The sequence below is a fragment of the Microcebus murinus genome, chromosome 25 (genome assembly GCF_040939455.1).
Source record: "Microcebus murinus isolate Inina chromosome 25, M.murinus_Inina_mat1.0, whole genome shotgun sequence".
Lineage (NCBI taxonomy): Eukaryota > Metazoa > Chordata > Mammalia > Primates > Cheirogaleidae > Microcebus > Microcebus murinus.
This window is the reverse complement of record NC_134128.1, coordinates 22,848,448-22,871,529: the sequence shown is the minus strand read 5'-3', so window position 1 is coordinate 22,871,529 and position 23,082 is coordinate 22,848,448. Positions and strand designations below refer to the sequence as shown.

At 47.0% G+C, this 23,082-nt stretch overlaps 2 protein-coding genes across 3 annotated transcripts in view; one reads left to right on the top strand and one right to left on the bottom strand.

Moving 5' to 3' along the window:
* Nucleotides 1–1,569: 1,569 nt before the first annotated feature.
* ANKRD16 (ankyrin repeat domain 16) lies at nt 1,570–22,428 on the bottom strand. The gene is made up of 10 exons (XM_075997589.1): nt 22,233–22,428; nt 22,009–22,177; nt 20,907–21,494; nt 19,487–19,707; nt 17,997–18,039; nt 15,755–15,863; nt 15,167–15,328; nt 13,873–13,951; nt 12,663–12,840; nt 1,570–2,838 (listed from the first exon to the last, which is right to left on the bottom strand). The coding sequence occupies exons 1-9, from the start codon at nt 22,426–22,428 to the stop codon at nt 12,671–12,673; spliced, it is 1,737 nt and encodes a 578-aa protein (XP_075853704.1). The 3' UTR covers nt 1,570–2,838; nt 12,663–12,670.
* FBH1 (F-box DNA helicase 1) overlaps nt 22,296–23,082 on the top strand; it is a 38,608-nt gene continuing 37,821 nt past the window's right edge. Inside the window, exon 1 of one of the 2 annotated variants that reach the window (XM_012741246.2) lies at nt 22,296–22,429. Coding sequence is in view for 1 of the 2 variants with exons in the window: in XM_012741244.3 (XP_012596698.2) it covers nt 22,429 (1 nt within the window). In the remaining variant the exon portion in view is untranslated. The remainder of the gene's footprint in view (nt 22,430–23,082) is intronic. The other variant, XM_012741244.3, reaches the window with a different exon arrangement.

Here is a 23,082-nt window from a genome sequence, read left to right as displayed (position 1 = left end):
GGGCATTCGTGCCTGCACGCCGCCCTGTCCAAGGCTCTCCTGAAAAGCCCGTGGTGACTGGCAAAGAGGGAGACAAGGCCTGACAGAGGTAGGGCTCCCGGAGCTAATGCCATGTGGCCCTGGGAGGCCTTGCTCCCTACGGGTGGCTTGGCAGGACTTCAGCACGGAGAGGCTTCAACCCACGGCTGCCCCTGAGGGGACACCGTCCAGGCCTGTGACAACAGGCTGTCCTGACCTCAGCCCCCACGCCCCCTTGTTTCTCCCCTCATTTCTGGTATTTCCTTGTTTGGTGGAAGGTCCCCAACCTGAGCCTTTAATAAACACCAGGCTCCTTGCAGCTCCTTCCCCGACACAGTGCCACCTGTTCTGTGCCCCGGCTTTCGTTCCTGTCAGGGTCCTGTGACACAAACTCAGACTACTGTTTTGAGGTGTTCTCTTTGGCCAGGCACTAGCTAGGTATTTAACATATGCTGGTTCATTTAATCCTTGTGATCACCACTGAAAGCAGGTATTGCTAAATCCATTGTGCCAATAAGGAAGTTGACTCGGAGAGATTGGGATTGGGCCAAGGCAAACAGCTGGTTAGTGGTGGGACGGGACTCAGGCTTATGAGGTATGGGATTTTAAACTCTGAGTCCAATGTTCAATAAACTGATCCCTACAAATAAAACAGTTAGAGGTATTATTCCTCCCAACGAATATAATGCCTCAACAGAGTAAAAATGAGAGAAAAGGGATTTGGATATATTTTCATGTGGTGGATCTTCCTGTAACCCTGAAATCACCGGAATGTGGCTGCTAGTTTGCATTTACCAGAAGCTGCCACTTAACAGCTTTGTCTAGCAAACGGCTTACTCATGATATTTACCCCTTGAATTGACATAACGATGACTCCCAGGGCAGAAATGCATTGAAGGCATTTCCTTCACTGTCCTGTGAACATGTACAATGGAGAACTGAATTAAGAGGGAGATGTCCCTGAGGTCCTCAAATGGTTAGACTAATACACTGCAGTTACTTCTATACAGAGTTGCCACAGGACCCGGCAATTCCACTCCTATGTCTATACACATATATATGTGTGTATATTTCATTCCAAACGAAATGAAATCATATGTCCACACAAAAACTTGTGAAAGGATGTTTACAGGAGAGTTAATCGTAATAACCTAAAGATGGAAACAACACAAATGTCCACTGACTGGAGGGTGGATAAACAAAATGTGGTCCGTCTGACCTGCTATGACATGGGTGGTCCTTGAAAACTTTGTACTAAATTAAATCAGCTGGGCTCAAAAGACCACATGTGATATGATTCCATCTATAGGAAATGCCCAGAATAGGCAAATCTATAGAAACAAAAAATAAGTTAGTGGCTGGGGAGTGGCGAAGGGCGTGGTAGAGGATGTGATAACTAGGGGTGCGGGTGTTCTTTTTGAGGTGCTGAAGATGTTCTAAAATTGACCTGGCGGTGAACGTTTGCATGTATCTGAATATGCTAAAGAGCACTGACTTGTGCACTCTGAATGGGTGGACTGTATGGTATGTGATTACATCTCAATGAAGCTGTTTTTTTTTTTAAGTTTCCACAGTTCCTCTTTATTCATATTAAACTTAATTACTTGAATTTCAATTTTTAGCCATCTGTATATTTTTAATGTCTTATAAGCATTTAGTATGCTTTCTTGATTTTCTAAATATATCAACCATTTAATTTCTTAACATAAGACACATTTTCTCACAAAAGAATAAAACACTTATTACCTACGAGGAACTTTAACACCTCAGTTTTGCTCTTATAATGACCCAGGTCCCTGCTTCTATTTTTATAATTAGTGTCGGAAGAGGAGTGACGTGTTTGCAGTGCCTGCACCTGAGCTACCTGGTGGGGGAGAAGGGGCTCTGAGGTTCTGTATGAAGAATAGTCCCTTTCCTGCCTGGCCCCCGAGGAGCTCAGAGAACAGTGAGGTAAAATGACTATCCAAAAGCTATCCCAAGCCAGTGGCGCCAAATCCCTGCCAGCCTGCCCTGGCATTCCCACGGTGGGGCTGATGGGCGGTCACACTCACCTCAGACCAAGGAGAAGGGAAGCAAGTCTAGCTGGGAGAGAAGCATCTGACAAAAATGAGATCCTTTTATATTTTTTAGGAAGCTTTAAAGTTTATACAAATTGACTTATTTATTTATATATTTATTTTTGGAGACAGGTTCTTGCTGTCATCCAGGCTGGAGTGCAATGGCGCCATCATAGGTCACTGTAGCCTCCAACTCCTGGGCTCAAGCAATCCTACTGCCACAGCCTCCCGAGTAGCTGGAACTATAGGCATGTGCCACCATGCCTGGCTAATTTTTTCTATATATTTCTAGTTGGCCAATTAATTTCTATTTTTAGTAGAGACAGGGTCTCACTCTTGCTCAGGCTGGTCTCGAACTCTTGACCTCGAGCGATCCGCCTGCCTTGGCCTCCGAGAGTGCTGGGATTACAGGCGTGAATCACCACGCCTGGCCAAGCAAATTAAAGTATACAATACCACGTTAACTACAGGTTCTATGCAGTGCAGGAGAGCTCTGGGACCTACTCATCTCGGGTATCTGAAAGTTCATGTCCTCTGACCAACATCTACACATGCCTCCTGCCCCAAGCCCCTGGCAACCTCCCTCCCTGCTTCTGTGGGTTTGACTTTTTAAAATTTCCACATGTGAGTGAGATCACGCAGTATGTCTTCCTGTGGCCAGCCCACTTCATGTGAATACCATCCTCCAGCTTCATCCATGTTGTCACAGGGACAGGATTTCAGGAAGCACTTTTAGGTTGGGATCGGGGGAGTGACATTCAGGCTAGGAACCAAAGGACAAACAAGAGTCAACCACAGGAGAAACCGAGAAAAGAAATTTCCAGGAAGGCACTGAGGTGGGAGGAAATTGGGTGTTTTGTTTGAGGAACTGAAAGGAGGCAGTGCCTGGGAGCAGCCAGAGGGAGGGTGTCTGCAGGGAGGGAGGCGCAGTAGCGCTGGGATGCCCCTGGGCCTGGGGCTGGTAGGGCCTGATTCCATCCCACGTGAGGGAGTCTGAGCCAGGAGGACATATCTAACCTGTTAAGCCCTTTTCCAGGCTGCTCTGTGAGAATCGTGTGAGGGGAAGTACAAAAGTGGAAGTAGCAAGGCCAGTGGCGAGGCCATCTCAGTAATTTAGGCAAGAGAAACGTGGCAGTCGTGCTCAAAATGTGTTCTCATGTTATTTCCCGTTCCCATGTTCTTCCAGAACGTTGCCAGGATGCCCCATCTCTATCTCCCTCCCCTTGAACTTGGGGGAGACGCTTTTGGCTGCCTTGACAAAAGGATGTAGGGAAGTGACCCTGTGTGGCTTTCAAAGCTAGGCCTTGCCTGGCACTCGGAGCTCTCTCAGCTCACACCAGCCCATGTGCAGAGACCCTGGGGAGAAGCCCCGTGAGTTACCGAGGCTGTCAGACAACAGGGTGAAACACTGTCTCTAACAAAACATAAATACCTAAAAAGGTGGGGAGCGGGGTCCTGGCACCCAGAGTCTGCTGAACTGACCCGTGCTGGGTGTGCCCCATCCTCATGCGAGAGAGAAAATGTACTCTGGTTTATGCCACTGTTGTTTTGGGCCTTAGTCACAGCAGCAGAATTTACAGCCTGAACATCGTGGGCCACAAAGGTGGTATGAACAGAGTGCTATGGAAGCTCAAAGAAGGAATAATGAAGTGTGAAGTATTTGTATTGATCCTTCCACCTGTGTCTGTGTGGGTGTTTCTGTGTATATAAGGTTAGGGAAGTGGGGGATTTTGAGAAAATATGGTAGCCACTCGAATGGGGAAGATAAATTTTTCTTTTGCCTTTTGGAGTATGTTTTTCTTTACCTGCAGAACTCTGATTTTTGTTTCAATCTAACATTTTTATTTTTTAAAGACAGGATATTGGTTTGTCACCTAGGCTGGAGTACAGTCAGTGGTGCAATCATAGCTCACGGTAACCTTTAATTCCTGGCCTCAAGTGATCCTCCTGTCTTGGCCTCCCAAAGTGCTGGGATTACAGGTGTGAGCCACTGAGCCCAGCCTTAATTTAATACTAACTTGCAAAGTTGAATTCTCTAAGTCTGTATCAGCTGGAAGAGGGGGAAGGATATGGTAGACCCAGAGCTATGCACCCAAGGGGCAGGATGATCGACAAGTCGGACTTTGTTTCTAGGTCTTTTATATTCATTTCCATCTTAGTTGATTGTGGATTTTCAGTAACATTGGGAAAAATAATATGTATATGGTTGGCTGGCACAGATGAAAGCTCTAGAACTCAGAGTTGCTTTAAAGTTAACACACATTATAATAAAAATAGAAATACCATACCACATCCAAAGAATCTGTGCCATTTAACTCCCATCATTTTAGGCAGCCTTGCTGTATGTCCATATCTATTCAAGAGTTTTTAAAAAAGGAGATATAGAGAGGATTATTTCTGCTATACTGTTGTCTGTTTTTCCACTTATAAATGGATACCAAAAATTTGACTGTCACTATGTGAAATTATGTGTAGAGCTAATTAACTCAATATAAAAAAGGACTCCTACAAATCAACAAAACAATGGTCAAAAGATAATGCAAGACATTTTGCTGTGCTTAGATGAGCAAAGATTATGCCCAGAACTAATTTTTATTAAATACTTTCATTAATGACCTCAATCGATGGCCTGTGTCCAGGCCTCTGGGTGTACCCTCCCCACACACACTGATTCTGGGCATGGCCATGTGACTTGCTCGGGCAAATGGGATGGAAACATCTACACAGAGCTGAGGTTAGAAAAAGCATTGGAGTCTGTTTTTGTTTTTTTTTTGAGATAAGGTCTGGGTCTGTTATCAAGGCCAGAGTGCAGTGGCATCATCACAGCTCACTGCAACCTCAAGCTCCTGGGCTCCAAGAGATCTTCCTGCCTCAGCCTCCCAAGTAGGGAGGCTTATAACAAATCTCCTACTTAAGCTAGCTGGAATGCATGCTATTCTCTGCTACCTGCACTGTAACCGAGACAGTAACATAAAAAAATGCATAGATCCTTTACTCTGCTTCTAGGGGTTTATCTTCTCATCACAGAAGGACACAAAGATATGTGCGTACTGCACCACTGTTTACAACCGTAACTTAAATAAACACTGGAAGCATCCAAAAATGTCTATAAATAGGAATCAGCTTAGATAAATTATAGTACATTGGAAGGACGGGATGTTAGAACATAATACTTAGCCATGTTAAAAAGAGTGAGGCAGACCTATAAGAACTAATGAGAAACAATTTCTAACATGCACTGTTAAGTTAAAAATGTTGCAAGAGCTTGGCCCAGAGGCTCGTGCCTGTAATCCTAGCACTCTGGGAGGCTGAGGCGGGAGGACTGCCTGAGTTCAGGAGTTCCAGACCAGCGTAAGCAAGAGTGAGACCCCATTTCTACTAATAGAAAAAATTAGTCAGGTGTGTTGGTGTGCACTTGTGGTCCCAGCTACTCGGGAGGCTGAGGCAGGAGGATTGTTTGAGCCCAAGAGTTTGAGGTTGCTGTGAGCTACAATGATGTCACTGTACTCTACCCAGGGCGACAGAGCAAGACTCTGTTTCAATAAAAAAAGAAAAAAAAAGTTGCAAGGGCATGTATGATCCTATTTGGAATATCTATCTGGTTTTTATTAGTACTGTTTGTATTATTTTTCATCATGAACAAGTACTACTTTTAGAATAAAAACTCATTAAAAATGACCCCCAAGGTTTAGTGGTCTTGACTACCATATATTTATTTGTATATAAGGTCTAACATAAGGCAAACCATGTGATAATTGCTACAAAGTGCAAAGCAAGAACAGATGAGAAGAAATTAATTCTTATTGTGAATCTGGAAGATGTATGACATTTTGCTGTGCTTGGATGAGCAGAGATTATACCCAGAGCTAATTTTTATTAAATGCTTTCTATCTTTCTGGTCTTTGAGGTTCGCTGACATTTATTGCCTGCTACATGCCAGACACCGTGCTAAGTGGCTCAGATGCAGTGCCTTATTTAAAGCTCCCAGCATCTCTGTGAACAAGAGTTATTATCACCTACCTCATTTCATAGATGAAGACTCTAAAACTTGGAGATGTTAAGGAACTAGGTCAGGGTCCCACAGCTAGATGCAGGTCTGCCGGCCACAGGGCCTGGCTCTTCACCTGCACAGTGTGCAGTCTCCAGGGGAGGGAGGATGGTGGGGCCGGCCCCAGATAACTACCTATGCCTTTTGAGCACACACCAAATACTAGACATTGTGCTAAATGATCCTTTTGCTCTTTTTGTCTGGGAATCGCCCATCTTGATGAAATCAAACTTTCTACTTACTGAAACGGCTCACTGTGGTGGAGAAAGTAGACAGGGAACCTCAGCTGACTCCCATGCAGCCTTGAAGTCCTGCCTCTGGCTCTCAGCGCATGGGCTTCCCTGCAAACTGGGGAGATACTCGAATCCCAGAGGGACAGGTGGGGAGCTGCTGCTGAGGGGGTGGTGGTGGTAAAGTTACAGAGGTTTCAGAGGTTGTGCGAGAGGTTTCAGCCCCAGAGACAGGTACGCACAGAGTGCCTACAGTACAAGACTGTGTTATGCGCTTGAACGCTGGTTAAGAGGGTAGATCTCTTTTTGTGAGATAGAGTCTCACTTTGTTGCCCAGGCTAGAGTGAGTGCCATGGCGTCAGCCTAGCTCACAGCAACCTCACACTCCTGGGCTCAAGCAATCCTCCTGCCTCAGCCTCCCGAGTAGCTGGGACTACAGGTATGAGCCACCATGCCCGGCTAATTTATTCTATATATATTTTTAGTTGGTCAATTAATTTCTTTCTATTTTTAGTAGAGACGGGGTCTGGCTCTTGCTCAGGCTGGTTTTGAACTCCTGACCTTGAGCGATCCACCCACCTTGGCCTCCCAGAGTGCTAGGATTACAGGGGTGAGCCACCACGCCTGGCCAAGGGGGTAGATCTCATGTTAAAGGTTCATACTACAAATCAAACAAAAAGCCCAAAGGGGCATGAAGAAACTTCTGGAGGTGAGGGATGAGTTTACTGCCTGACTGTGGTGAGGGTTTCATGGGTGTGCACTTATGTCCAAACTCAGCTGCAATGAGCATGTGCAGGTTTTTGTATACCTCAATAAAACCATTAAAAAAAGAAAAAGAGATGCAAATTCCTAGACTCCACCCCAGACCTATGGGCTCAGCCACCACACCTGTGTCCCACAAACTTCTGGGGTGAGCTTGAGCCACTGCCCAGGCCTTTGCTTCCTTAACTCCTCAAATCTCCAAACCTTTCCTTTACTCTCAGCTGGTCTTTCCTATTTCACAGAGAAAAGCTGGAGCAACTGGAAGACTCCTCCTCTTCTCCCTGCACCCTTCTGTTCAGCTTTCTAGGTTGAGACTGGGGCGGAACTATCCAGGCAACACCAGCTTTACCCCTCATGCACTGGAAGCCACTCAGTGTGGTCTGTGGAGCAGCAGCTGTGGGATTCCCCAGGAACTTACTGGAAATGCAGAGTCTGCACTTTTCACAAGACTCTCGGTTTGTCCTATGGATATGCAGCTTAAGAAACACTGGACCCTCTTCCCTCTTTCCTACTCTCGGTCGTCACCCCAATCAACAGTTTCCTCCCCATCACTTCCCCTTTCTGTTGGGTCATTCTCTCAGCATTCAATCTATAAACTCTTATCTACTCCATTAAAAAAAAATAATCAATCCACATCCCTCTCCACGGCTTCAGTTTCTAGCTCCAGTTCCTGCTGTTCCATTCTTTCTGGCACCTGCTCTGATTAGACTTAGCTCACCACTTCACCGAAGTCCCTCCAGGGAGCTCCCTTTACCCTGTCATCCTGGTCCAGGTCCCACCATGTCTCACAGGGCGAATTGCAATGGCCTCCTACCTGGGTTTTTTGCTTTTGCCCCACATTCAGAATGATCCTCCTAAAATCCAGGTCAGGTTTAATCACTCCTCTGCTCAAAACTTTCAAGAGGCGGCCAGGCACGGTGGCTCACACCTGTAATCCTAGCCCTCTGGGAGGCCGAAGCAAGATTGCTCAAGGTCAGGAGTTCGAGACCAGCCTGAGCAAGAGTGAGACCCCGTCTCTACTATAAATAGAAAGAAATTAATTGGACAACTAATATATATAGAAAAAATTAGCCAGGCATGGTGGCGCATGCCTGTAGTCCCAGCTACTTGGAAGGCTGAGGCAGGAGGATCCTCGCTTGAGCCCAGGAGTTTGAGGTTGCTGTGAGCTAGGCTGACCCCACGGCACTCTAGCCTGGGCAACAGTGTGAGACTGTCTCAAAATAAACAAATCAGGAGAATCAAAGTGACGTTTCTCTTGTCTGCCATCTGCTGGTAAGGTTAAAACTCAGCGCCCACTCTTCCTTTTCCCACACCCGTGCTCTTGCTGCAATATTCTCTTTTTTCTACAGCCTGAGTTTTGCCATTTCTTTTCCACCTTGTAATTCTTTTTCCATTTTGTTTTGTAAATAATTTCTTGTATAAATTAATTTTTTGTAATATATGATAGATCCTAGCTATTTTCAAGTCAGTGCAATTTTTACCTGTTTTCATCTCTTTCCAGTGACTTCTTGCCCTGATTGAGCTAATAACACACACTGGCCCTGGAGCAGGTGCACTTCTGGAATCAGCTGACAGCTCTTGTGAAAGTGGGTCTTGGTCGAGGCATCGGAAACCCTGCTGAAACTGTAGCACGTGCCCTGGAAGGGAGGCAGGTTGAGCCTCTGTGGGCAGTAAACACTCTTGGTCAAATTGGCGAGAGCTCTCTGGAAGCTGTGATTCGAGGGGACTGGATTTGAGGAACACGAATAATCAGGAGGCTCCTGCTTTTGTGGTCTGGGGTGAGAATGTGAGAACCTGAACAGGGAGTCACAGAAGGGGCAGACTGGAACAGACAGATTATAGAACTGCCTCCACAGGGCTTCCCATGGAGGGAGCTGTCACCAGTGACCTCCGAGTTTCCAGCTTGATGGCAGGTGAACTGTGGTGTCACAACTAAGGCAAGAACACAAGCCTGTGTTTAAGTGGGCTACGGGGAAGGCTGGGCTCTGCATAAACCCAGTGTGAGACAGCTGGAGGACACCCATGCAAAAATGGACAGCAGACAGCGGAAAACAGGTGTAGAGAGAGATCTGAGCAGTGCCGAAGTTAGGGTGAAGGTGAAACCAGAGGACAGATGAGAATGCTTCAGGAGCAAGCACAGACTAAGGAAGAGTGAGCTGGAGACAGAAGCTTGGGCAGGCTCTAGCAGAGGAGCAAATGAAGGATAGACAGAAGGAAAAGTCATAAAAGAAAAACCTACAAGCATGTCAGCACAGGTGGCAAGAGTCCAGAAGAAGGTGGGAATGATCAGTAAGTGAACTGAAAGGTCAGTAACATAATGGCTAAAAACACACTGCCTGATCTGGCAATTAGGAAGTCACTGGCAACCTGACTGAATTCTCTGCAGAGTGGCAGTGAGAAGCCAGGCTGCAGGCGGGGAGTGGTACCCTATGAGCTGAGAGTATCAAGCAGATTATTCTTGGAAGAAGTGTATAAGAGAAATGGAGTAATAACTAGAAGAGCTGCAGAGTGCAAGGGTCAGAGGACAAAAATGAGACAATGTAGGTAAGGTGCTTACCACAGTGTCCAGCATATAGTGAATGTTCAAGGGTCATAAATTGTTACTGGCATCCATTCATTCACCAGATAATCCTTTCAAAATGTACATGTGCCAGGGATTGTTCTAGGTCCTGCAGATACAGTAAGTGAACAAAGAAGGCAAAAATTCCTGTCCAAGGAGCTTGCATAGCAGTTTGGGGAGAAAGACAATGAGCAGGATAAATAACTCAAACTATACAGTATAGCAAGTGGCAAATGCTAAGGAGAAAACGATAAACTAAGGAGAGAAGATATCAAATGTTGAAGATAACAATGAAATTTTAGATAGGGAGGCCTGGGCAGGCCTCACCAAGGTGGTGACTTTTAGGTATAGACTCAAAGGAAGTGAGGAAAGTAACTGTAATTAGGAATGATGGAAAAATATTATTACATCATTGCCATTAGCATTCTTAATATATTACTGCTCCAGAAATATATTGTTATATTATTGCTATTCTGTCACAGTTAATGTTGTTATTATAATCATTGCCCACTGTGGATGTTGAGTAGTTTCAGCAGCACCATCTGGTAGCCAAGGCTTACGTTCAAAAGGTGTACGGAATCTAGAACTCCTGGGAAACAAAAGTGTAACAGGATATGCCATAATCATTGTCTGGTTTGTAAGGGCAGAAGCAAAGCTACAAATGGGAACTGACTGCGCATGTACCGGCAGCAAACAAGAAGCCGCCATGTGTGTGTGCTGAGGAGGGAGAGGGCCCCGCTGGCTCGTGTGAAATATCCACACAACAGGATCATCTTCAGACCCAAGGGCATCGATGATAGGTGTCTCTGAAGCAACAGGAAAATGGTAATCACATTTCAAATCAGTGCAGACAGAGAGATTATGTGATGGTGCTCCTACCAGAACCGTTTATTTGGTGGTTAGGGATAGGAATCTGCCAGTGTCTGGGAATAATTAAGAGGAACTGGAAATTCTTGCTCCTTACTAGGCTGAGCACAACGCTCTGAGAATAAGGTAGGTGGGTAATAAGTACTTGCTGGGTCACAATAACAAGAGGATTAAAGTGAAACACTGTCTCAAAAAAAAGATTTGTTGCCCAGGCTAGAATGAGTGCCGAGGTGTCAGCCTAGCTCACAGCAACCTCAAACTCCTGGGCTCAAGCGATCCTCCTGCCTCAGCCTCTCGAGTAGCTGGGACTACAGGCATGTACCACTATGCCCAGCTAATTTTTTCTATATATATTGACCAATTAATTTCTTTCTATTTATAGTAGAAATGGGGTCTCACTCTTGCTCAGGCTGGTTTCAAACTCCTAACCTCGAGCAATCTGCCTGCCTCGGCCTCCCAGAGTGCTAGGATTACAGGGGTGAGCCACCGTGCCTGGCCTAAATCTTGCTCATGAGCCACCTCGCTTGGCCTAAATCTTGCTCGTGATTGATGCATACAATTTTTCAAAAGACAGATTTGGATTAATAATTACTCTTAGCAAATCAGAGAAAATGATCAAAAAAGAAAAAGAGGCCGGGCGCTGTGGCTCACGCCTGTAATCCTAGCTCTTGGGAGGCCGAGGCGGGCGGATTGCTCAAGGTCAGGAGTTCAAAACCAGCCTGAGCAAGAGCGAGACCCCGTCTCTACTATAAATAGAAATAAATTAATTGGCCAACTGATATATATATAAAAAATTAGCCGGGCATGGTGGCGCATGCCTGTAGTCCCAGCTACCCGGGAGGCTGAGGCAGAAGGATCACTCGAGCCCAGGAGTTTGAGGTTGCTGTGAGCTAGGCTGACGCCACAGCACTCACTCTAGCCTGGGCAACAAAGCGAGACTCTGTCTCAAAAAAAAAAGAAAAAGAAAAGGAAAAAAGCCACAAAAAAAGAGTACAAATGCCTGAGGACTCATCCTATCACTGATCTGTTTAAGAGGCTACAATAATTTTTAAAGTTGTAATGTTGAATGCTTCATTCCTTAAGAGTCAGAGGCTTTGGTGGATGAATGGGACAGTATAGGAAATGTAACCTGTAGGTTTTAAGAACAAAAACCCCATTCTTCAACTCAGGCTGATAGAAAAGTTTTGGAAATATCTTTAAATTTTGTAGGTAAGAATGAAAGAGAGCCAATACAGAACTTATCTCCTAAAACAAACAAAAACCCTTAAGATTAAAACCTTACAGCTTAACTAGCAACACTTAGAATATATAAAAGTTTTCATTAATTTCCTGTAAATGTGTAAACAGGTTATAAGCTTTTCCTTCCTGGTTATGAAACCAAAAGTTGGTTTGTTGTAATGACCAAGTAGAAGCCTATGAAGGAAGAAAGTAACAGGCCAATTATGTTTTATGGCTCAGACTAATAGCAATTTATGTTACATTTTTAATGTTATCATTGCCTTACCATACAGTATAAGACATTTGATATATTTATAAAAGTATACAGACAATATTATATTCATGCATCTAATCTAAGGATTCCAAAGATTGATCTCATAAGCATCTTTTTTTTTTTTGAGACAGAGTCTCACTTTTGTTGCCTGGGCTAAAGTCCCGTGGTGTCAGCCTAGCTCACAGCAACCTCAAACTCCTGGGCCCAATCGATCCTCCTGCCTCAGCCTCCTGAGTAGCTGGGACTACAGGCATGTGCCACCCTGCCTGGCTAATTTTTTTATATATATTATTAGTTGGCCAATTAATTTCTTTCTATTTATAGTAGAGATGGAGTCTCGCTCTTGCTCAGACTGGTTTTGAACTCCTGATCCTGAGCAATTCAAAAGCATCTAATTCCACTTTAAGGGTAGAAGAAGTGAAATATGGATTGTGGAAAGATTATGACTGTGCTCAGGATGCCACAGTGTGCTAGTTAGGGGCGAGGAACCCAGCTTCCTGAGCATTAGGAAATCCTTGGCAGGGGTAGGGTGTGCAGGAGGAGGGCAGGGGGGAGTAGGAGATGGAAAGTGGCTATGGACCGGTTTTACTGAATCTGTGCATGATTTAAGAAGCGGGATGTAAATTACCATGCACGTTACTGCTTCCTTTCAGAAATGTCCATATGTCCTCTCGTTGTGGCCGGAGCTGCTTCCCCTATGAGCTGCTGAGCCAGGCTGCCCGTCAAATCTTCAGAATCCTTCAGGCCTGACTGCAGAAGAAACTCGGCACAGGCCACATGCTGACCTGCACAGGCCAGGTGCAGGGCTGAGGGGTGACAAAAAATACAGACTCTGTGTGTGATCCCTGGAGCAATACTGACCTCAGGAGCTGACTGTGCCCAATAAAAATATTGATTCTTTCAATAATACAGATATTATACGGCCATAATCAATCCCTATGACTTTGCTTATACTGGGTCAAAATATTTCTTTTTAATCTGACTGGGTTGAAATAGTATTAAAGATAACAATACTACTAGGGAAGATTTAAGAAACTTGTCTAAACCAACAGAGAAAGTTAATGAGAAATAGGAGACACCCTCCTTATACTCACTCCTCAGTGCTATAGAAACACATTTTAAATAGTACAGAAAACTTTCTTAAAGTTCTGTTGAATTTATTTTGTAAGTAAAAATATCACCATGAATAAGAATGATGTGACAAAAAGAAAAACTGTTGACTAAGCTTCCCATTCTGGGTGTAGAAATTATCACTGAGAGTCTAAGAGCATCGGTGGTCTGCTGCCCTGCCTTGGGAGAGTCTGTGTCCCTTCCTGGGCTTGGTGGCTGCCCTTTCCAGACCTAGAGTGAGTAGTTAGTTAACTGCCAGTCTTTGAAACATGTTAAAGATCCCACCGAACCCTTGAAAAATGGCTAACCCTCCTTAGAGGGTTTATTCTGAATCAGCTCTGAGAATATATTTCTGAGCCCTAAATTTAAACAATTATAGTGAACATAGTTTCTAAATATACCCCAAAGACAGATGACCTCTGAAAAATCTATATAATACCTGGATAGCAGGTGTCATATGAATTAGAAAGTGCTTTTATGACACATACATTGTTATGGTTTAAAATAACAACAGTAGCTACAACAGCAATAATGAGTAGCAGTCAACATCATGGTCATGGTAATAGCAATAGTTCTACGGCTTTGCAAACAGAGGAAAAGTTATTTTAAGGAAAAGTTGCTGAGCTATTAGAAGAATAATGTTAAAACCAATGTTATAAGTATAAAAGTATATGTATTATTTATGTTTAATTTATTATTTTCAAGGCATATGTAGAAATAAGTCATACCTGATCGATTTCTTTCATCTTTAGAACTAATGTCAGCACCCAATGATAAGAGAGTTTGAATTGTGCTTATATGTCCTTCCTGAGTGTTGAAATAAATTCATTATCACTGTGATGAAGATAAAAGGATACTCTTAAACAAACTCTAATGCATATTGGGTGCTTTTTCGAAAACAATCAACTGCTAAAACTGAAATTTCCTATCTAAAGGAAGACATTATGTTACTCTCAAATTCTAGTATAAATCACTAAATAAATATTCTGGTGACATTTAATGATTAGATTATAGATGATTGATTCTGTGGGCAAAATTATTGACCCAATGCATTTGGGTTCCCATTAGTATAAGCAGTATGAATTTTGTAATTTATACAGAATCTATAATTCCAAAACTTCCCAAGCAAATATACTCTTTGCTAAAATTTTTAGGGCAAAGATAAACTAGATTATAGTCTCTCATAAAAATGTTAAAGATAATACACAAGGCCGGGCGCGGTGGCTCACGCCTGTAATCCTAGCACTCTGGGAGGCCGAGGCGGGCGGATTGCTCAAGGTCAGGAGTTCAAAACCAGCCTGAGCAAGACCCCGTCTCTACCATAAAAATAGAAAGAAATTAATTGGCCAACTAATATATATAATATAAAAATCAGCCGGGCATGGTGGCTCGTGCCTGTAGTCCCAGCTACTCCGGAGGCTGAGGCAGGAGGATCGCTTGAGCCCAGGAGTTTGAGATTGCTGTGAGCTAGGCTGACGCCACAGCACTCACTCTAGCCTAGGCAAGAAAGCGAGACTTTTTTGAGACTCTGTCTCAAAAAAAAAAAAAAAAAAAAGATAATACACAAAAGACTCCTACATTTAAAATGGTGACTATTGAAAAATTTTTACTTATCTTCAATATTTTATACTTTAGAGAGCCTGGTAAATGCAATTCCTTCATCCCAGTTAAAAAGATATTAACTTCTGAAATCCAGTACAAAAGAGAGACCCAGGAATTTCAACAATATTTATGACTTCAAATAGCATTATTACTGAAAACAAAAACTTGGGGAAAGAGGAGGCATAAAGCCCAGGCACTGTACGGAGTAAAAGATTTTTTTCAGTTTTTGCCTAGAAACAAAATAATGCCAGGTTTCTATTTAAAGAGATAAAGGGCTTCAGAATCATGAATATTTCAGGAGTATATCGTGGGCAATTTATTCCACAGAAACAGATCCAAAGAACCCAGGGCTATGGAGGTATCCACCAGCAAGTAAGGCAAGCCTGGGGAAGCAGGGACACTATCATGAGAAAAACAAACCTTCGCTGCATAATGAAGCGCTGTGAGGTGGGTTGAGGTTGCTCTCACATCTACATCAACACCAAGTTCAGAGACCAAGAATCGGATGGCTTCATCCTGCCCTGTGACTGCTGCCCTGTGCAGGGCCTGGGCGCCTAGCCTGTCCTCGGCTGAAAGGCAAACCTGATGGACAGAGGAGAGAGGAGCAAAGATGAGAAGCAGAGAAACCTGGGTCCAGGCACCTACTGACATTTTGGCAAAACTCTGAGGTAGCTTTTGTCTGATTCTTAAACGATTCTCTAACCAAAAAAAAAAAAAATGGTTAAGGCTCAGTGCTCCAGGCTATAGTGCCAAAAGCAGTCAGCAGAGACAGTTGAATACTTACTTTGCTAACTGCTTTATGTGCATTATTTAATTCTGGTGGGAACCTTCTAAAATGAAATTTGTCTGTGTTTTACAGATAGGAACACGGATGCTTAAAGAGGTCACAGGGGGAGGTTGGCAGAACTGGGATCTGAACCCACGATCTAAATAACAATGTGCTCTGCTTATCCTATCATCTAAAATGTGTAGAAGGAGTCAAAGGAATCAAACAAAACCATTTTATACCTCGTGTTTTTCAAGGAGCAGCCTGGCTATGTCTATGTGACCACACTGAATCGCGTCCATAAAGGGGGTAACGCCACAGTTGTCTTTGCAGTCCGGATCATATTGGCACCTAGAGCCAAAACCCCAAGTGAGAGAGTTGAGAAAATTCACCACCTCAAACCCAAGAGACAGGTGACACCTGATGACTTGCAAGTAGACTGTAAGCTGGACACATGACCCAGGATAGTCTGGAGTGCTCACAGAGCACAATGATCCTCCTTGGCAAACTCACTGCTCCTTTAACTGTCTCCATCCCTTTGATGGCACCTTCCTCTCGTCAGCTTATCATGCCAGAAGCCCTGAAGTCAGCCTTGCCACCACCTTCCCTTTATTCTTTATGCCCAACTGATCCCCCACCTCTCAATTTTACAGCCAAAATATTTAAGACATCTATCTCCTCCTCTCCACTCCACTTCCATCCCTTAAGACCCAGTCAATTGGCAATGGCCTCCCGACCTGCTTCTCATCTCAACTCCTGCCTTGCCGAGCCGTTCTGCACAGCAACCACCATCCTCTTTCCATGCTCCAAGTGGATGAAGCCTTAACACTGCCCCCTACCCTGCACTAAGGACAAAACCTCCAATATCAGCATGACCTCCAAGGGCCAGAAGAACATGGCACCTGCTTCCCTCTCTAGGTCTCCTGCCCAGGCTGGCCTTGCTCTTCCCAGGGCCCCGGCTGCTGAGCCCTTTCCTGCCCTTGCACTGCTGTGCCTCTGCTGGAGCAGCACTGCCCACTCTTCCCCAGCTTGCTCTCAGTTGCACCGTAAATGGGACCTCCCCAGGGGCTTTCCTCATCACCCCCATCTACAGGAGGACCTTTGTTCCCATAGCATCTTGTACTTTTCCTCTGTGGTACTGCCACACTTTGTGTAATTATATGGTATTTACTTGTGGGATTATTCGTCTATAGTTGTCTCTCACACCAGCCCATAGGCTCCATTACAGAAAGGACTGTGTTTATCACCCAGAACCTAACACACAGGAAGTGCTCAAAAAACGTTTCTTGAGGCCGGGCGCGGTGGCTCATGCCTGTAATCCTAGCTCTCTGGGAGGCCGAGGCGGGCGGATCGCTCGAGGTCGGGAGTTCGAAACCAGCCTGAGCAAGAGCGAGACCCTGTCTCTACTATAAATAGAAAGAAACTAATTGGCCAACTAATATATATATAGAAAAAATTAGCCGGGCATGGTGGCGCATGCCTGTAGTCCCAGCTACTTGGGAGGCTGAGACAGAAGGATCGCTTGAGCCCAGGAGATTGAGGTTGCTGTGAGCTAGGCTGACGCCACAGCACTCACTCTAGCCTAGGCAACAAAGCAAGACTCTGTCTCAAAAAAAAAACAAAAACGTTTCTTGAATGAACGAAGGAAAGACTATTTATTATGTACTCCCATAGGGATCCTGCAATGCTCATCAAACCAACAGGATTTGTTCACAACCTGTCTTCCCTGCCAGTCTGAGAGTTCCAGGAGGGCAGCAAGCACATCTGTCTTTGTTTCTGTTGCAGCCCCTGCATATGGGGCAGGGCTTAGTTTATGTGAGACACTGAATGAAGGTATAAATATTTGTTGAATAAATAAGTGGATAATTTTGCCATTAAAAGCATGTTTTTCCCATGCATTTGGCTAGCTATTTTTGTGTTATATATTTACATATATATATATTTAAGAGACAGGGTCTCGCTCTGTGCCCAGGCTGGAGTGCAGTGGCACAATCAGAGTTCATTACAACCTTGAACCCCTGGGCTCAAGTTATCCTCCTTCCTCCGCCTCCCCAGTAGATAGGACTACAGGCGTGTGCCACCATGCTTGGCTAAACTTTTTCTTTTTTGAGACAAAGTCTCGCTTTGTTGCCCAGGCTAGAGTGAGTGCCGTGGCATCAGCCTAGCTTACAACAACCTCAAACTCCTGGGCTCAAGCGATCCTCCTGCCTTAGCCTCCCAAGTAGCTGTGACTTACAGGCAAGTGCCACCATGCCTGGCTCATTTTTTCTATATATATTAGTTGGCCAATTCATTTCTATTTATAATAGAGATGGGGTCTCACTCAGGCTGGCCACTGTTTCTGGTCTCATTTTTCTTTTGACAGTTTAGTTTCTTTAACAGTGTGTCTGAGCTCTTTATATACACTGATATTAACTCAATTATTATGATTAATAATTGTCACAAATATCAAATATTTTCTCCCATTTTCTGTGCTGTTCTTACCTCTTAAGGAGCACCTTTACTGCCTCTAAGTGCCCATGCATTGCTAGGAGAAAAGAGTTGAGAATTAGAGCTTTTTAGTACACAGATCAAGAAATTTAGAAAACTTTTATTGTGATGGTACATCCTCAGTCTTGCAAACACACAGTTGGACTTGTGATTATCTTTCAAAATTTTTTTTCAAGCTGTTTTTGGGAAACCATGGATAAATCAAAAATTCGAGTTATTTTTTAATATGAGTTCCATTGTGGAACCAATGCAGTGCAGATAGCTCAAAATATCAACAAAGTGTTTGGGAAGGACATGGCTAATGAACATACAGTACATTGATGGTTTGAGTTCTGTTCTGGTGATTTTAATCTTGAAAATGAGCCACATGGGTGACCTGAGACCAAGGTGGATAACGATGTGCTGAAAGCTATAGTGGAAGTGAGTCCACTCAACCTATGTGTGAATTAGCAGCAAGGTGTGCTCCTAATTTAATTCTCCTACTAAAAGTAACTATACTCAATAACAAAGATTTTGACTATCTGTCCTCCACTATTTTGGGTGAATAATGGGGTACTATTTGTTTCTTCAGGAAGCTGGTCAAATAATTCACAAAACAGAGAAATTTTTTTCTACTTACTTGCCAAGTTTTAAAAAGGTTTCCTTGGTCCTTAACTGTCAACCATAGCTAGAGAATGATTGCATGTATATTTCCTAGACTATCTGATATCACAGGTCTTGATTTTTACAGAAACTAAAAGTCCCGTATCCTAATCCAATGTGTTACCAGAAGGCTAAAACTTATTTTTAAATTTCTTGATCTAATTTAAAATAATCCATAAATAGACAATTCAGAGTTAAAGATCACTACTCCAAATAATGCAAACTGTACCCCAAAATTTATATTTGACATTATCACTACATAAGTCAAATATACTTGGGCCCAGATTATTTAATTATAAGGATCTGTTTAAATGTATAGCACTGCAGTAGGTATTACTAAAGACATGAGAAAATAATAGTCTCTTTTCCTCCTGCCTCTATGTAATGACAATGTGGAAATGATAAACAGCAGCAACCACTTTGTGCTCACTATGTGCCAAGCATTGTCTGAGGGATTTACATATATCATATCATGCTCCTTAAACCCTAAAACAACCCTGTGACATGGGCATCATTACCATCATTATTTTGCCAATGAGAGAGACTAGTTTCCTTGCCCAAGGAACTTTATAAGGATCAGAACCAGTTTACGAGCTAACTAACTAGGGAGAATAAGACAGACATGAAAAGTGAACTAATACCAGAAGAGCATGGTAGCCAAGTTACATTAGCTTCATAAAATAACTATGGCAAAGGGCCCCTAAAACTCTTATTTCGTGACCTCTGTTTCCCAAAATTCTCTGCTCCTCTGCGGGTGACTTGAACAAGATGAGATTTGGGCAGTGCTGGGTGGGGCAGGCTGCACATGTGCACCTGCACGCAGGCAGAGATGTAGACTGTACCTGCAGTGTGCAGAGGAGTTCTTCTAATCTTGCTCTCTGTCTTCCAGACATCTGGGCAAACAGTGAGCAAATACTGGAGGATCAGAGGGTCGCCTTCTCGACTGGCAATGTGGAAACTGTTCCAGCCATCTTTGTTCTTCAAGAGAGGACTGGCGCCATGTTCCACGAGGTCCTGGATCACCTCGAGGTTCTTCCTCGTGCAGGCCATCATCAGAGGAGTCCTAAGGCCAACCAGGACAAGCTGTCAGATGGAAGCAGCTAGGACATGAAAAGTGAGGGGCTAGGTTTTCTGAAAATGCGTATCTTTGGCCCAGATGGAAAACCTAGAAGATACAGGGGTCTGGGAAGCCGGAGTTTTTTTTTTTTTTTATTTTTTTTATTTTGCCATTATGAACATGTGGAAAAGTCGGAGCTTTGACTGGCAACTTCCCTGCCTGCTGTGAGGACCCTGGGAGAAATAACAAGGGGAAAACGATTGTGATGAATGTGCACCCCCCAGGAATAGGGTTCCTAGGAGGCCATGCTGATTATGAACCACTTCACAGGTGGCAGTGAACTAGAGCACAGCAATAAAAACCATAGACAACCTTCAAAACTACCAGGTCTATACCCCCGACCAAGAGCGGAAGATGTACTTCAGTATGTTCCTGAGCCTTAAGAGGTTCACAACCTCTAAGGAACCTGACACAGTGCCAAGGCTAGGCATGGTGGCTCACACCTATAATCCCAGCTCACACCTATAATAGGATTGAGGCCAGAAGATGGAGACCAGCCTGAGCAACATAGCAAGACCTCATCCCCAAAAAATAAAAAATTAGCCAGGTGTGGTGGTGCACACCTGTAGTCCCAGCTACTTGGGAAGCTGAGGCGGGAGGATCACCTAAGCCCAGGAGTTGGAGGCTGCAGTGAGCCGTGATTCACTAGGACACTTCAGCTGTAACTGGTTCTTGTGATGATGAAGTAAAGCATCTTGATTGCGGTGGTTGCTATGCAAGGCTACACCTGGATGACAAAATACTCGTAGTGCTCTGCACGCACAAATGCACGTGTAACTCATGAAATCTGAGTAACGCTACTGATTGAGGCAATGCCAATTAAAACAATGCAATTGGTGCAGTAGGAGTTTAGCTACAAGTCCCCAGAACGTTGCATCCTGGGGCTATATATAGTACACACAATCCATTGTTTTGACTACATTCTGCTTGATTATATTCTACACAGATGGAAACTTCTGGACCAATTCACACACAAGAGCAGAAACAAAGCACAACGAAGGTCACCTGCGCCACAGGGGAAGGCAGGGCGACCTTGCCACGGAGCAGGCCTGGGGTGAAAAACCGGTTGTGGAGCCTACGACTCTGCAGGGACCCTGCAGGGACCGGGGAGGCAAGGTGTCGTCTTTCTGGACCCCGCCACCTACCAGTCGGCCTTCTTCAGGCAGTCGACAACCGCCCCTCGGCCCAGCAGGTAGCGCACGCAGTCCCGGTGGCCCATGGAGGCGGCCTCGTGCAGAGGCCGCTTGTAGTCTCGGTTGGCTGCCTCCACGTCCACGCCCCAGGCCTCAACCAGGTAGGCCAAGATGTCCCGGCGCCCGTGGCGGGCGGCGCAGTGCAGCAGGGTGTCCCCGGCCATCTCCGGGCAGCCACCGGCCGCCCGCAGCTCCTCCTGCAGGGCGCGCAGCCGGCCCTCCTGCACCAGCCTGCAGAGGCGCCGCGGGTCGCCGGGCGGGGCCGGCACCGAGGCCAGGCTGGCAGCGGGTGGGAGGGACCCCGGCGGTCCGGCTGGAAGCAGCCCAGAGCGAGCCCGGCTTCCGCTTCCCGCACGTGACCCTGCCCCGGGCGCCCGGGGCTCCAGCGTGGGGAGGCGACTCCTCAGGGGACTGGGCGGTCGGTGGCGAGCGCGGTGCAGGGGCGCCTTCCCAGGGGCGCCCGGGCGTCTACGCCGAGCCCACGGCTCCGGGAGGGGCGCGCCCGCTTCCCCAGCTGCCCCGGCACCGGCGCGGTTGGGGCTGAAAACAACACGGTGGGGTGCGCCGTTCCACCGCCCGGCCCTGAGGTGGGCCGGAGGGGCCTGGCGGGGCGCGCCGGGCCTCGCCCCGCGTTACGCCTGGAACAGGTGGCTCCGGAGGCCGCGCGGCGTGCCCGCCCGCCTCACCCGGTTCTCTCCTCACCGGCCCGCGGCCGCCCCTCACCGGGTCCCCTCCTCACCCGCCCGCGGCCGCCCCGGGCCCAGTTCTCTCCTCACCGGCCCGCGGCCGCCCCTCACCGGGTCCCCTCCTCACCCGCCCGCGGCCGCCCCTCACCCAGCTCTCTCCTCACCGGCCCGCGGCCGCCCTGGGCCTGCCCGCCTCACCCAGCTCTCTCCTCACACGACCGGCGGCCGCCCCTCACCCAGCTCTCTCCTCACCCGGCCCGCGGCCGCCCCGGGCCTGCCTGCCTCACCCAGTTCTCTCCTCACCCGGCCCGCGGCCCCCAGTCTTCGCCCCCCTCACCCGGCCACCCGTCAGCCGGTGCTCCCCTCACCCAGCCCGCGACCTCCCCGACCCCGCCCCGCGGCCGCCGCGGCCCCGCGGGCACCCAGGCAGCTCGGAGGAACTCTGGGAAACTTTCCCCTTGCCACCTCGGCCCGAAAGGAAGCGCAGGTGGGGCGTGGCTCGGTAGAAGTGGCCGCGCCCCCTCCGACAGCGCATTCCTATTGGTCGCGGGGGCCGTCCGTCAGCACGCCCCCTCCGGGCGTGCGTCCCGACTGGCTGCGCCGTCCGTCCGTCCGTTCCGGCGGCGGGCGCTTCCCGGGCCTCCGGCGGGGCGGAGCTCGCGGAGGAAGTCGGCGGCCGTCTCGGGCTCGCGGTCCGGGCGAGGAGGAGCTGGCTGCCGGGGGACGCTGGGCTGGGCGGCCGGCGGCGCGGGCCCGGCGGCGGCGGGGGCCCCGGTGCGGAGCGCCATAGTGCGTGAGGCCGCAGACGTGGCAGGGAGCGCGGGCGGGGCGCCGCCGCGTGGGAAACCCAGCCTTCCGGGGTCCTGCGCGGGGTCCCGGCGCGGGCGTGGGGCCGCTGGGCGCCGGGCCGAGCGTGGGGGTGGGGCCGGCCGGCCGCGGGCAGGTGCGGGGCGCGGCGGGGTGCGCGGGCAGGCCGGGGTGCCCGCCGAGCTCGAGCCGGGCGCGGCCCCGCGCCGCTCCCCGAGGCCCGGGACGGGCGGCTCGTCGTTGCCCGGGGGCTGTAGCAGGATGCCCGGGGGACGCGGCCTCCGTGGCGGGCGAGCCGGGCTCTCCTGCCCGCTCCGACGTTTGACCTTGGGCGAGTCATTTTATGCCGCCCCTTGCCCCGCTTTCCTTTGCAGCCTCCCTCTGTCTCACCTGAACATAAGGAGACTGAGGTGGTGTGGGAAGGCCTGGAACTTTTGTAGGGTACCTGGAGATCCGAGCAAGCCGTATGGGTGGTGGAAGAGGTTGGGTGGGCGTTGGGTTCCTTACCTGACCTTAGTAGGTGCTCGTCTCGTAAACTCTTGGTGTCTGCAGTTCCTGCAGGGGCAAAATGGGAGTCGCTGTTGTTTGCCAGGCCTAAAAGCAATTACCGTTTACATTTTATATTGCAGTCTGAG